The sequence below is a fragment of the Poecilia formosa genome, unplaced genomic scaffold (assembly GCF_000485575.1).
Source record: "Poecilia formosa unplaced genomic scaffold, Poecilia_formosa-5.1.2 Scaffold228, whole genome shotgun sequence".
NCBI classification, from domain to species: domain Eukaryota; kingdom Metazoa; phylum Chordata; class Actinopteri; order Cyprinodontiformes; family Poeciliidae; genus Poecilia; species Poecilia formosa.
The window spans coordinates 746,410-760,990 of NW_006800167.1; the positions used below are offsets into that span (position 1 = coordinate 746,410).

At 39.2% G+C, this 14,581-nt stretch overlaps 2 protein-coding genes across 4 annotated transcripts; both read left to right on the plus strand.

Annotated features, from left to right (window-relative positions):
- Positions 1-521: 521 nt before the first annotated feature.
- LOC103149456 (spartin-like) lies at positions 522-8,677 on the plus strand. The gene is given in 9 exon segments (XM_007568636.2): positions 522-695; positions 1,040-1,821; positions 2,793-2,990; positions 4,991-5,159; positions 5,259-5,453; positions 5,557-5,581; positions 5,583-5,713; positions 6,376-6,466; positions 7,599-8,677. Coding segments are annotated over 8 exon segments (1,791 nt in total). The 5' UTR covers positions 522-695; positions 1,040-1,044; the 3' UTR covers positions 7,804-8,677.
- Positions 8,678-10,417: 1,740 nt separating this feature from the next.
- On the plus strand, positions 10,418-13,206 carry LOC103149457 (serine/threonine-protein kinase DCLK1-like). Of its 3 annotated transcripts, none has more exons than XM_007568640.2 (4): positions 10,418-10,523; positions 12,160-12,354; positions 12,430-12,537; positions 12,788-13,206. In XM_007568640.2, exons 1-4 carry the CDS (start codon positions 10,490-10,492, stop codon positions 13,189-13,191), a joined length of 741 nt encoding a protein of 246 aa, XP_007568702.1. In that variant the 5' UTR covers positions 10,418-10,489; the 3' UTR covers positions 13,192-13,206. The 3 variants fall into 3 exon arrangements, with proteins under 3 accessions (XP_007568702.1, XP_007568699.1, XP_007568701.1); XM_007568639.2 differs by adding an exon at positions 11,544-11,777 and having other exon boundaries at positions 10,421-10,523; positions 12,160-12,537; XM_007568637.2 differs by having other exon boundaries at positions 10,420-10,523; positions 12,160-12,537.
- The last annotated feature ends 1,375 nt before the right edge of the window (positions 13,207-14,581 follow it).

A 14,581-nucleotide genomic window follows, 5' to 3' on the forward strand; every position in this document is an offset into this window, starting at 1 on the left:
CAGCTTTGACATCAGTGAGGCATTCAATGATATTAAACCTGCAGGTCCATTCACTTCCGTCCATCTGCGTTTCAGGCATTTATTCTGAAAGTATTTCCCTAAAACAGCAAAACTAAAAAAAAAATAAAAAAAAATAAAACAAATGGTGTGTTGCAGTTAAGATAATGACCACAAGATGGCGGCAGGAATCAGAGACTAACACCCTTTACAAGTTAGCCACTTTTGCCACAACAAATTTTGTATAGAGTCGTAAAACCTTGTATAGTTAGTTTGCTTGCTATAATGGTTTGTGAGAGAGAAAAAGATGTCAGATGGCAATTCAACTCATAGTGTTACTTTTTGCTGCCTTTCAGTGGTCACAATGAAGAACTGCGAAAATAATCACTTCTCGATTCATGGGACTTCAAGTACTTCCTGGTAATACTTTCACAATAAAACCACAGTTCCACTAGAAAATGTAATGATAACGTCACTTTTCCAGTCACTGCAGTTTTGCTTCGAAGGGTCATGGGTACGTGTTGCCACATCAAAATACAGCTCTTTACTGGTGGGAGTCGTCAAACAGCAGAATCCACTTAACTTTAGCGACCAGGTGTGTCTGTTCGAGCTAATACTATTCAGTACCTGAAATAAAAGACAGATAAGACGACGGCTAGTTGCTAGTTGAGCTGTTCACAGATACTTGACCCGCTAAGGTAAGAAGCTGCGCATGCTAATGAAGTCACTCGGATATATTAGCTGTCAATGTCATGTAAACAGAGTAAGTGCTGACTTCTTAAATCCAGGCCTTAAAGCCTATTTTGTTTATACTGACATGTTAGTTGTAGTGGGCTTGAGTTTAACCACCAGGATTAGCATGTTGAGACCCTAATAAGAACATTTTAGACATTTATATAGCATGTGTCGCGTAGCTAGTACCAGTGAAGTATTGAGCAACTTGTTGCCTTAAAGTAAAGTTTAAAGGTTATCTCATTACCATTAGTGCTGTTGCTTGCTTGCTTGTTTATGCTTCTAAAATGTCTGAAATTCCTTGTGACAGAGGGTATGGAGAAGGCCAAACAAGATGCATTTGATAATGCCAGACTCCAAGTGATCAAAGATGGCTATGAAAGAGGGTTTGAGTGCATCAATAAAGGACTGTCGGCAGATGAAGCTGGGGAAAAGTCTCAGGCTCTGGAGTTCTACAAACGAGGCCGACAGCATCTTCTCAGGGGCATCAGCGTGCCTTCTCGGGGCGAGGAGTGTGTTGGCAGCTCCTGGGAATCGGCCCGGCGAATGCAGCAGAAGATGCAGGAAACGCTGAACAACATCACCACACGCCTTGCCATGCTGGAGACCAGTTCTGACCTCGAGTCTGCACCCACACAGAGTTCCAGTGGTGCACACGTGTCTTCTGGAGGTCTCTATCCAAAGCTCGACACCAAAGCAAAGCCAGAAAGACCAGCCCCGCCATGCCTAGCCACAGGAGCTGCAAGAGGCGTAGCTGCGAGCCATACTCCGGTGGTTCCAGCTGAGCAACCACCAGCTTACTCTCCTCAGGCTGCTGATGGCCATGTCTCTATCTCTTATGGCACAGAATCAGGAGAGATGTCAGTGGTCGGGGATGATTTCTATAGTCGTACGTCTACTTCCTCGTCATCTCCTCAGAGTGTGGGTGAGGACGGGGAAGAGCTGCTTTACATCCCTAATGGTGTTCAGATATTCTTTGTCACACCCGAGGGGCAAGTAAGCGCCCCATCATACCCCGGCTACCTGCGGCTGGTGAAGTTCACCAGTGATCCCTCGGACAGGATGCCCAGTAGACCGCCAGCATTTCTGCAGGTAGGACAGAACGCCATCTTTATACAGAGCCTCAGATAATGATGATTATAGGCCACCTTCGTAGACCTGTGTGATGCAACAGGTCTAAACGACTTACTGCTGTGTCACCGTCTGATTTTAGTCCATCTTGTGGCCTGTAATCTGACTTTAAGATGGACTCCAGATCTGTTTGACTGGGGTAGGACATTGGTTTGTTAATGATCAATATTCCTTGCCTTGTGTAAACAACCATGCGAGTACCTTAATCCCATTGACTATGATGTCATCCAGCAGAGAATACCAGGTCAGGATTAGACCCGTCGCACTGTTCCTAATCACTAAATGCTTTGAATCTGGGTTTTAGAGTTTTGATTACTGGTACATGGCATCCAGAGACAATGAAAAGGAATAATGCATTTAAGCAAAGCTTGGGCCTCTCGAGCCAACGTTATTGGTTTGTTTTAGTTGTTGTTTGGTCTGTCAACCACTATATTGATTTGTTTAACGTGGAGGCTGTGTGTACACACTACACCCTGATAAGACAAACTAATCAAAAGTATGTCAATAAATTAGTTTATAACTGAAAACACAGATTGAGCCAGGACAGAATAAATGTAATGTGTTAAATTATATTTTGCTGTTTTTTTTTTTTTTTTTTTTGTCTTCCTGCTGGGTCATGAGCCTGAAATTTTCCTCTTTACTGGGGAATTTCCCCGTTGTCCTTCTGTTACACTCTGACATCAGCGATTCACATGAGTGAGGGGGAATAAACCCTGCTTATCCTGTTATGCTGTAACCTTGTTAGACATGCAGCAATCAGAAGACAGCAGTGTTCTCTAAATCAAGTTTGAGTAAAGCCCTAAAAACAACCTCTCCCTGTTAATATTCTGTGTAAATTTGCCCTCCGTTGTGTTTTGTCATAAATGGAGGCAAACCACCATCTCTTGTGTCACTTCCAGGTGTTTTCCTAACTGTCCTTTTCGTCATGACAGGTGTGTGACTGGCTCTACCCTCTCATGTCTGTGAACTCTCCAGTGCTGGAGTGTAACACCGGAGTTTTTATGTTTCCGGACATGATGGCGCCGGCACCGGGTTACTATGTCGGGGTCGTGTTGTCATCTGAGCTCCCGGCAGCAGACCGAGCCTTGTTTAAGAACCTGCTCTCTCAGATGACAGACCTCAGGGTTCAGGTCAGTGTAATGGCTGCATCAACACCATTTGATTATTTAAAAATGTATACATATTTTCAAAATACATGCACAAATCTGGCAAGGTCGCATTTCTAGATGTGTATCACCAACTTGCTGTCATTTATTCCTGTTGTGCTTCTCGGTGTTGAAAGTCACCAGGGAACATTTACACAATTTGCTTTTAGCAAATCCTCTTGTGCTGCTGGGAGGCACAGAGAGCTATTCTAGGAAACTGACGCATAACTTGGACACACAACAGGATAACGGGCATTTAAAATGTTCTCATCTCTGTACTTTGAAAGTCAACACTTTGATCACTAGTTACAATTTCTAGCCCAACTCTGAGCTTTGTTTACCATGCATCTGCTCTAGCTCACTGGCAAGCTAAGTGTGTGATGGCAGGGAGGGAAGCACAACCTTAAATAGCTCATCATCAAAGATACCTCATCAATATACCAATGAAACCCTGCCAAAAACTGGCCAGCAGTTAAAAGAAGGGTTTTATTGTTGTAATGCTAATAAAGACTTTTTAATTGGGCATAAATATACTTGCAGATTTTTATAATGATGTAAATGAAAAACAGTACCTTTTGACATATGCCTTTTTCATTTTACAAACAACCTTCTTGTTCAAATACAAAATAAATTTCTAATGTTTTAGTCATTTTTTTTTTAACGTATCAGTATTGGTTCGATAAATAAAACCTGATTGCTGCTAACAACCAACATTTATTTTCATCTTGTTGCCATTTGTTTCTGAAGAGGGAGGGAAGGAGTTTGGTCATGTGACAGTGAGGCTACACAAGATTGATGGGAGTTTAACTGAAGCAGAGGAGCAGTGGTGTCAGCGACGTGGTCATTCCACCCCCCCCCCAAGTTGACGAAAGGATAATGAAATGTATAAGAACATTGGTTACCAGCCATAACGGCAATATTCATATAGGATGGTGACACTGAAGCAAATTTTCATAAACTTCTTCACCACTGTATCCCTGACCTGCCATGTTCCTGGGTTTTTATGACTTTGTTCACTCCGAGGTCTCTTCAGAACAGCTGGATCTGTACTGATATTAAATTACTCGCATTCGGACTCTATTTACTAATGAGGTTGTGACTTTTGAAGGCAGTTAATCTCTCTGGATTTTATTTAGGGTTTGGTTATACAAATACCACTATACAGATTGTCTGAGTATGCATCATTACTTTGCATTAGTTTATCACATAAAATCCTAATAAACATTAAAGCCTGAGGGTACTTTGGAAGGAACGTCATAAGACTATGAAATATTTGCATTTTTGGCATTTACTTGACTCTTAATGGAAAAGAGCAAAATATTTTTTTGTTGTACTCGGGACATGTAAAGTCTGCTGACCGAAGACGATTCCCAATTTTTCTGTAAATCACGTTAACCTAGCAAGAAACGCCTGGTCCTACTTACTTCTGATCTGGCGTCCCTCCTGAAGTTACCCCTGCCTCAGCAGAGAGGGGATTTGATACTGGCAGGTGAGGAGAATTAATCAGGCATAATGCTCTTATCTGCAGCACTTCAAACAAGCTTAGAGCCTCAGCTGAAAGACAAACGTCAGTTCAGTCTTTGTGGAAGGAGAGATGCCGCTTCAGAGTAATGCCAGACAAGGTCGTGTTCCTCGAATGCAGTCAGGGTAGATATCTTCTCTAATGGATGTGGTATCCTGTCAAAGAGTAAGCTCTTTTTATTATTTTTAGTACAAGCAGAAGACTTGAGATTTTCAGCTCCAACTTTGCTCTGCCTTTTTTTTGAAAACGGCCGTCTGTTTGGGGTGGACAGATGGCGCTTTGTGATGAGAACCCCAGAATGAGAGGAGCTGTTGTGTTCTGTGACGCTCTCTGTGTTCTATACTGGATTAACTGAGAGCCAGATTTCTTTTTCTTCCAACGAATTGGACTGAAAACAGATTATTTTCATACAGCGTTTGGTCGTTTTTCAGTTGCTTACTAATACATGTGTGTGTTTGGTCAGGCCCCAGATGAAGCTGCAGACTCTGTTAATCTCAGTCAGAAGGTATCCATTGCTGCACCTGAGGAGAGGGAGAGACCACCTGCAGCTGATGAGGCGGCGTCTGCAGAAACCGAGGAGGAGAAATCTTTGCCTGAGTGGAGTGAAAAAGTGGCGAGTGGGATCTTAACTGGTGAGGTCATGTTCTGTCCTTAAATTCCAGCATCTTTTATTTGTGTGAAATTTCAATGCTCAGAAGTGCATCGAGGCAGACCCTCTTTGATCTCCTTAGGTGCTTCCTGGTTAAGCTGGGGTTTGGTCAAAGGGGCTGAGTACACAGGCAAGGCTATACAGAAAGGGGCGTCTAAGCTCAGGGAACACATCACTCCAGAGGACAAGCCCACCGACGTGAGCCCCACCGTGACCAAAAGCCTCTACGTGGCCAAGCAAGCAACAGGAGGCGCTGTTAAAGTCAGCCAGTTTCTAGGTGACTGATACGACTTCCTGCCCGCATGTTTTTTATTACTGACCTTGTGTGACCGGTGGGTTTTGTGGTGAACCTCTAATTGAGTGGCGCTCTTCCTGTGCAGTGGACGGTGTGTGTACTGTGGCTAACTGTTGGTCGAGAGTTGGCTCCTCATGTGAAAAAGCACGGTGGCAAACTGATTCCCGAGTCCATGAAGAAGGACAAAGACGGGCGCTCGAACATGGACGGAGCCATGGTGGTGGCTGCCAGTGGAGTGCAAGGTAAGGTCCAACTACACTTCTGTTACCTCTAAGGAGTCTATAGAATATTCTTTGAAAGTATTAATTGCCTTTTAACTCATTCATAGATATTACTATGTAACATTTCAACAACAAACCTTATTGTCATTGTATTTTTTACTACAGGGAAATGCAAGATAGGACACTATTGTAAAGTAGAAGGAAAAGATGCATGATTTTTAAAGCTGTTTTATTTTTTGCTAATTAGTGTCATCTAAAGATTACTATAGTAATGCACCATTTTCTGTTACAGAAAAATGTAAAAAACATCAAAATGTAACAAACATCAGTACATTTACTATAACTGTACTGATGTTTGTGGTTGACAAAATGTTAGCAATAGGTTTCCCAGGCAGTGTTGGCGGATGAAGGCGTGTTTGCAGTGTTGTAGCTCCCATTTTCCTGTTCAGTTTTGAATTTAAACAATCAGAAGGTGAAGACTTACCGAGTCTTGCTGGTACAAAAAGATCCAATCGGCTCCATCTTTTTGTACCAAATAGTTCTATAACATTACGAAACCAGATTTAGGCTATTTATTTGGATCCAACCATTGTAAAGGTTTGTTTTTGCTTGGCTCATTAAAAAAAGCAAGAAAAGTGTCATTAAGAATATAAGAAAGGTTTTTTTTTTTTTCTTGTTACTAGGATTCGCAACTGTTTGGAATGGTTTGGAAGCAGCTGCTAAGGACATCACCACAAATGTTGCAGCAGAAACAGTCACCACCATAAAACATAAGTAAGTTTTTGTGAAAAGGATTTTCTCCACCATTCTCTCAGTTTACTAGACTTTTTTTTCCCTTTGTATGTTGCAAATGACCTCTTGCACAAGAGAAGCTAAATCAAACGCTCACTTGTATTCCTCCTCAATTTGCTTTACAGATATAGAGCTCTACAAAACGTCTTTGATGCATCTAATGAGAAGAACAGTAATTCTTTCTAACAATACACAGCTTTTTAACTTGTTCTGACACTAATTAAACATAGTTCCCCTTTCTTCCACAATCAACTTTGCAGTCCTTTTCAGCAGTGATTCACTTTACTTCCCTTCCACTTGTGCTTATTCTCCTCAGTATGCTGCTTCACTGATTTCTGGTTGACTGAAATCTCTCCATTCTCTATCAATTGAAGTTGGGTCTTATACAAATTAATTATAACCATTTCAAATTTCTGTTGTAAATTATGAATACACACTCGATACTGGAGTTTTGCTACATCCTTTCGGTAATACTTTATTTGATGGGGTGTGCATAAGACTGACATGACACTGTCATAAACATGAAATAACACCTGTCATGAACATGAAGGAGTCTTTATGAATGTTGTCATGAAGTGTCATTCAGTAAATGACACTTTTAGTGCAAAGTTGCTTTAAAAGTGCCAACTTTACATTAAAGTCATTATTTCCAAAATAATGCAAAGTTGGGACTTTTAATGGATTTTAAAGCAACTTTGCTTTAAAAGCGTCATTATTTACTGAATGACACTTTATGACAACAGTCATAGACATTCATAAAGACTCCTTCATATTCATGACAGGTGTTGTGTCTTGTCAGTCTTATGCACAGCCCGTCAAATAAAGTGTTACCCATCTTTCTACTTTGAATAATTTTGGTTGTATTAAACTATTCTAAGATTCATTAAGCAAGATGAGAATTTTAAAGAGCTTCAGCATTAATTTAAGTATTTGCCTAATTTCTTTTCTGCAGAAAACTTCTGCTAATAAAAATTTTTGGTTTGTGAACTTGCTTGGGTGTAATTGTAAAGTGGAACTCCTGCATGGCATATTTTCCTTGCACTCCATACTAATTAATTCTCTTATCTCTTACTCTGACCTCTCACCCAATTTGACTCTGCTGCCAACTTGGAAGGTACGGCACAGCAGCGGGACAAGCCACGGACAACGCTGTCAATTCTGCCATTAATGTCGGTATTACTGCCTTCAACATTGACAACCTGGGGATCAAAGCTGTGGTTAAAAGAACTGGGAAGCAAACGGCACAGGCTATTTTGGAAGACTACAAGCTTCAGGAAAAGCCACCAAACGGGAAGGAAGTGGAGAAACTCACCAAATAGCTGTTGATATCCTGCCTCGTTTTCTCAACAATGCCTTAAAACTTATTTACTAATCAGGTCTATACTTAATACTCATTATTTATAAGAACATGCTCTATATTTGCTAAGTAGCTACTGTGATGTGCATACTCTACACGATGGTATGGCTTTCATGCACTTTAAACATACAGCGGCTGGATCAACATCCAGAAAGTGGAAACCAAAACTTGAAGCACATTGATATGCTCTCCATATTTAAATTAAGGGCAATATTTTACAAATGGGGTAAATATTTAAAAACCTCGAGTATTTTTGTGTTATCAGATTAAATTGGTCTATAAAAAAAATTTGTTTAATTTTGATCACATATAATGGTTTTGTCTGTGGAGTTAACATTTTATCTCTTGGTGTGCTTAGAAACAATGTTAAGTCTAACATGCTGGATAAATTGTAACTTTAACATTTCTTTGTTTTCATTTGTCTTTATTTAATCATCCTTAAAGAAGATTCCTACATTCCACTAAGGAGATTAAAATATTGCCTAACCTGATAGTATGAAGTGTAACTATAAATTCTGATATTTGTATTAACCTGCAAGCTGTAATACTGCCTTTTGTTGTGCAATTTTACTGAAGAATTGTCTTAAAAATGTTACTTTAAATGATAATAAAGGTTTCTTCTGTGTGTGAGGTGAACAAAACGAGTAATAAATTGGAAATTAATTTGTGTGATCCTAACTTGGTATCATTCCCCCATTTTGTGAAACTGTATCATGTTGTCTCCCTTTATGGTCCAGTGTTGCTTTTGGCTGCCAGCTGATTAAAATCTTTAGATCAATAATGGCACTCTTACACTTTTCACCTGAAAAACCTCAATAAAAATATTTTGACAAATGAAAAGTATATTTCCACTTGCTACTTATTAGTCATTATCAAACAACTTTTCCTCAAAATGTTAATGATATTTAACATTTTAGGTGCTGAATCAATCAATGACCAATGAGGTCACTATGGTCTAAATCAACATTTCTCAAGGCACAGTTTAATTCTTGTGGAGTTTCATCACGACAATCAATTTGGTTAGAAGTCACCTCACAAGGCATTTGGCTTAAAGATGAGGGTGCTGGTACCACATGACTAAAAGATGACCCTCTAAAAGAGGGTCAGTTGAAATGAAGTCCTGAGATGCAGATGGTTTGTTTAGGAAATGGTCTTCCATGATTTGAAACGAGGCTGATAGAAATTGATCCTGGCGCACTGGTAGCATTTGTCCCCATGGAACAGTCGATTTGTCCAACAGTATTGGTTGGGCCTGCACTGGGTTGAGGCTACCAGCTTGAACCAAAAGTTTGATCCATCAGAGAACCAGTCAGTGTGGTAGATGGCCACTTTTCTTGCAGATTCACTGAGTCTTCCAGTGATGAGGGCTGAAAGAAAACACCAGGTTAAACATGGTATGTACAAAAACATTCCTCTGGACTGATGAAACTCATTTAATTAACCAAAAAATATGTTGCTTGATCTTGTTTTTCAAGGAGTGTAACATTCACTTTTTCATCTATAGATTTTAACATTGGTCAGCACTTTGTCAACTATGTTCTTCCTAGTGAAAATAGCCTTCCACAGCAGAACCTCAGTGCAGCTAACATTGCAATTTCCATAAGACAGATAAGACAGTAAGCACCTGCTGACTTTTTGACTGACAAAAAAAATAAATCACTCCAGTATCTCCGGCATCTTCATGCAAAGCATGAGAATACACACATAGTAATTAAATGTATTCCTAGTGCAGTGTTATGACTCTACTGCCTTGGTTAATCTCAGGATTACAATGATGACAGATAGTGTTGCTTAATTTTGTTTTAGAAACCAGGAAGAGTTAAACTTTTTGAATTGTAATAAAAACACATTCCTAGAACCTTAATAGACGTCTTGTTTGTGCTCAGTGTTGTAAGGCCTAAGCACTTCTGCAGAAACAATACTTTTCTGACAGCTACATTGAGATTCAGTTTAATTAATCCAAACATCCTTTCCTGGTGTGTCTAAAAGAAAGTCTGCTTCTTGCCCAATAAATACAATTGGAAGAGACTCTTAACCCAAACTCTTGGTTGAGTACACAGGCACTCTGAAGTCAGCTGCTGCTATAACAATGCAATGCAAGAATCAAAAGGCAAATTGCCTTTGCCTATTATTAGTGCTGTTAAGCTCAACAATTATCATTTCTGGATATTATAAACTTCATGAGTCAGTTTAGCCTGCCATACAAAAAGTAATGACAATAAAGAGAGAAAGAGAGAGAGAGACAGAGACATGATACTAATGTTCAAAGAAACAATCTCTTTTTTTTCCCCTTTGCTGTTGTTGGTTAATAACCTTTAGATGTTTCGCCTGATCAGCAATTTGCCGCCTTCAAGATTCCAAGGATTTATCAAGGCTCTTGAATTAAAGCCAAGTCCTAATGTTTGTGTTGGCATAGTTGAGCAAACAATATCACTAATAAAAGTGGAGCTGGATCCAAAATCTTCACCCTTTTGAAAAGGTTAATAAATATATATATTTTTAAAGTCCTAGTTACCCTTGAGAAAATCACTCACCCGGAGATAAGAGAGCCAGCCGTCACGTGCTTTTAACGTGACAAGAATCTGTCTGATGAAGTTAATTAAACACATCACCTACACCTGTGTGAAACAGGTAAAAGTGATTTGTAAATGGACGGTGAGTTTATGACATGCGCTCCAAATGGTAAGGATTTCAGAACTCCTCTTCAAATCTGAAGTATTACAGAGTGCGCTTAGCTTTAAATATTTACCCGAAGAGATGTCTGTCATCAATTCACAGACCCCTTTTAAAAACGAAGTACGAAGTCATAGCGAAAGCAGATGTTTGTGTAAAATGCCAACCTCATTCTCGGCTATCTTCGTCATTAATTTGACCTATACTTATCTTTGTTTTGTTACATACACAGATTGTCTGCAACTTTGGGAATAAATTGAACAGTTATTTATCATGTTTTTTTTTTTTCATCATTCATATGTTTGAGGAAGATGCATGGAGGAAAGTTGGACAATTTAAAAAAATATATAAATCAATTGAACACATAAAAAATATCAAATCGTATACTTTGAGAATATTTGCAATATATTAATTTGATGAATACGGCCATGAAAATGTTTTGCAGTTATTGAGAACGGTGTTTCCCTTTTCACTCGTGTATAGTACGTGTTGTGACTTAATGATGAAATTTGTTAAATCGAGATAAATTGATTATGAAATTATCAGAGCAACAAAAAAAAAAAAAAAAACGAAAAAGAAAAAAATGCGGGAAAGAGTGGATTTAATGGAAATCAGGTACACTAAACTGATTCCCAGTTTAGTCATTTACCCTAGTGTACCAGTTTAGGTACACTAAACTGTTTAGTGCACCTAAACTGGTACACTAGGGTAAATGACAATACCCTTGAGGGTAAATGACCTGTATTCTGTTACGCTTATGCTTCAACCAGTGTACCCCAAAACGCTTCATGCACAATCATGCACGCATGATTGTGCATGAAGCACATCATGACAGTTTTTCTTCTATGCATCAACTCACAATGTTAAGAAAAACGGAGGAGCGATTGGTATCCCTTTCTACTATCTTATCTACACAATGTTACTCTGTTTAATCCTCATTTTACTGTATGGCTTACGTGACCGCGCATCCTGCGTTTGCGCGCTCTGTCATAAACGTGCGCGGGCCATGCTGACGGCACGTTCTTGCAGCGGTCTGCTAAATCACCGCAATGGAATAAGAGCAGGGGAGGGTAGAGGACACCGGCTGCCCTGCCTCCAGTCTGCATGTGAGCACACACAACAGAACAGACACAGCGGGACGGCTAAGGACAATCACAGGCCAAACAAAGGGACGTATGCTTCCTCCAAGGCATCGCATAAATAAGAATATTTAAGACTTCCGCACAGACCCTTTTTGCCTACCTCTGTATCCTCACCTCCAAGGTAAGGGACTGCAATGGAATTAGATTTTTTTTTATTTATTTATTTTACCATTTATTTTCTATTCGTGTTTAGTTTACTATAATTTTTCTTCTGAAAAATAATTTGGGTAGTTATGTCCATTTAATAATTGTCTAAAATATGTATTCAATTTTAAACTGTTTATATTATGAGACACCAGGGAGCATTAGATGGGTGTGACATGCTTCTTTATGTTTACTAGGAACAGTTGCAGCATTAGAGCTTGCACAAATCGGAATGAGAATATAGCCTGTCACAAAACATGGTTCTAATGTGGTGGGTTTTAGTCAGTTTCAGATAAAGGATTTTTATTTTTTTTTTAAAGATTTTCTTTTTTTGTTTGTTTGTTCCTTTTTTATTTTAGGGTGTAATTCAGCAGTCATGGACCTGGAGCATTTTGATGAGCGGGACAAGTCTCAGAGATACACTCGAAGGGGCTCCAGAGGGAATGGTCTCCCTAGTCCAACTCATAGTGCTCACTGCAGCCTTTACAGAACCAGGACACTGCAAGCACTGAGCTTAGAAAAAAAGGCCAAGAAGATTCGTTTCTACCGCAACGGTGACCGCTACTTTAAAGGGATTGTGTATGCCATTTCTCAGGAGAGATTTAGATCACTAGATGCTCTCCTTGCAGATCTCACTAGATCTCTCTCAGATAATGTCAACTTGCCCCAAGGAGTGAGGACCATATATACTGTTGACGGAGTAACCAAGATTACCAACATAGAACAGCTGGTGGAAGGTGAGTTTGTGCCCTTTTGTTGTAACTTTGTTTAAAAATTTTAATTTATATTGAATCATAGGCAAGTTATGTCAGCTATCTTAAGTGCAAACATTATAGTCCAACCAAGTCGGAAAGTGCATGATGTAAACAAAATGGCACGGCCATCTAAGAACATGTGCTCATACTCGGCTCTTTATTCAATCATTGTCACATTTTAGCATTATGTTTCATACTTGTATTTTAGCTTTTCTATTCCAACTTTCTGCAGGAGAAAGCTATGTTTGTGCATCTATAGAGCCTTTCAAGAAACTAGACTATACGAAGAATGTGAATCCCAACTGGGCAGTTGGCGCCAGGACTGCAGCTTCTGTCCGCGATCCTTCTTCCCTTGGCAGCGCCATGGCTGGATCCCCAGAAACCAGGGAGACCAAAGACTTCATAAAGCCCAAACTGGTGACGATTGTCCGCAGTGGAGTCAAACCTCGCAAAGCTGTTCGGGTCTTGCTCAACAGGAAGACGGCACACTCCTTTGATCAAGTCATGAGTGACATCACAGATGCCATCAAGCTGGACTCTGGGGTCGTCAAAAGGCTATATACTGTTGATGGCAAAATGGTAGGTGTTAATTTTCTCTTGTTCTGTAAAACTCAAGTTTTGAGTTTGTTCATTTAGTTATTTTATATACATTTGCAAACTGGGTAAAACAGAGATATCTTTAATGTCACAAAAGCTTAGGAACCCTTTGGCATCAATGGAGTCATTCTTTTTTTTTTTTTTTCTTGTTTCCGAAAAAATATTTTACTTTATGACGGGTTGTGTTTGTACTCAGTTTTAGTGCTCTCCTTGCCTACAGTGGATATTCAAATATTTATGTTGCCATCATCTTCAAGATTGTAAAATGTTACTCAGAAATATGAGTCTGTCATTTCAAGTTGAAGAGGTTGCACATTGACCCTTCCGGTCACTGGAATCAATCGTCTATGAAACTTCAGTTTTGATGATCGACATTAATAGGATTATCAAAAACGTAAATTTCATTAAACTTTATCAATATTGTTATAAGTTCAGCTAGCTATATGTTAGTTCTGGATGTTTTGCATTTAAAGTCGTATAAGAAAGTCCAACAACTAAGTGCTCTGTATTGTAGAGTACTCTTATGCTTTTTTTTTTTTTTTTTTTCCATCTACCTTCTAAAAGATTAATTGCTTGAATGGGAGTAAATGGCCTATGTGCATTAGTTAGTTCCGCTTTTAGTTTTACCAAGGTATGATCTATGGGAAATTGATATTTACAGTACTTGAATGACGTGGGGATAAGCTTGATCCATTCTGATTTTCTGAATGGACCAGTAGTCCAAAGCTCAGTACAGCTTTGGACTACTGCTGTACTGAAGGTTTTCTGGATGTTTTTTTTTTTTTTTTTCCTGTCATCCCTCTTGCAGTTTCTTTCTTACTCAAAGACGGAGCACAGTACGTTAAAAATCACCTGGGAATAATTGCTAAATGTATTACCAGAAATGGGTTTCTAGGTCTCCATCCCATATCCCTACAACAACAGAACACTGTTAGATGGAACCATGCAATCTGATTTCAGATTAGTCTCCTAAATATTGAAGTATTTCCAGAAAAGTACTTTTTGCACAATGGTTATTGACATGTATTTACATTGCTTGATTAGCCAGCCACAGTATACCCAAATACTACTATTGAAAGCTCTTGAAATTATAATATTCCAGGAGGTTGCCTGTTTTTAAGGGAAAGGAATGTGGCAACTAATAAAAAGCTTGATTAAGCATCCCATAAAAATAGTAACTCCTTTAAAATTCACTTCAAAAACTCTGTCCTGTGTGCTTTCTGTTTTAGCTGTAACACTGGGATGAATGGTTTCTTGAAGTGGTTGCTAAGTAACAGTCTCTGCAGCAGAGCAGTGAGCATGTGAGTTAGTGGCAGGATTCATCTGCGTTTTACTTTCTGCCGTTTTGTACATATGGCAGCATGACTGTGTCTGACGTTAATGTGTTTAGTTTTTGTTTTGCAATGCCATAGAACATACTTGGGGACAC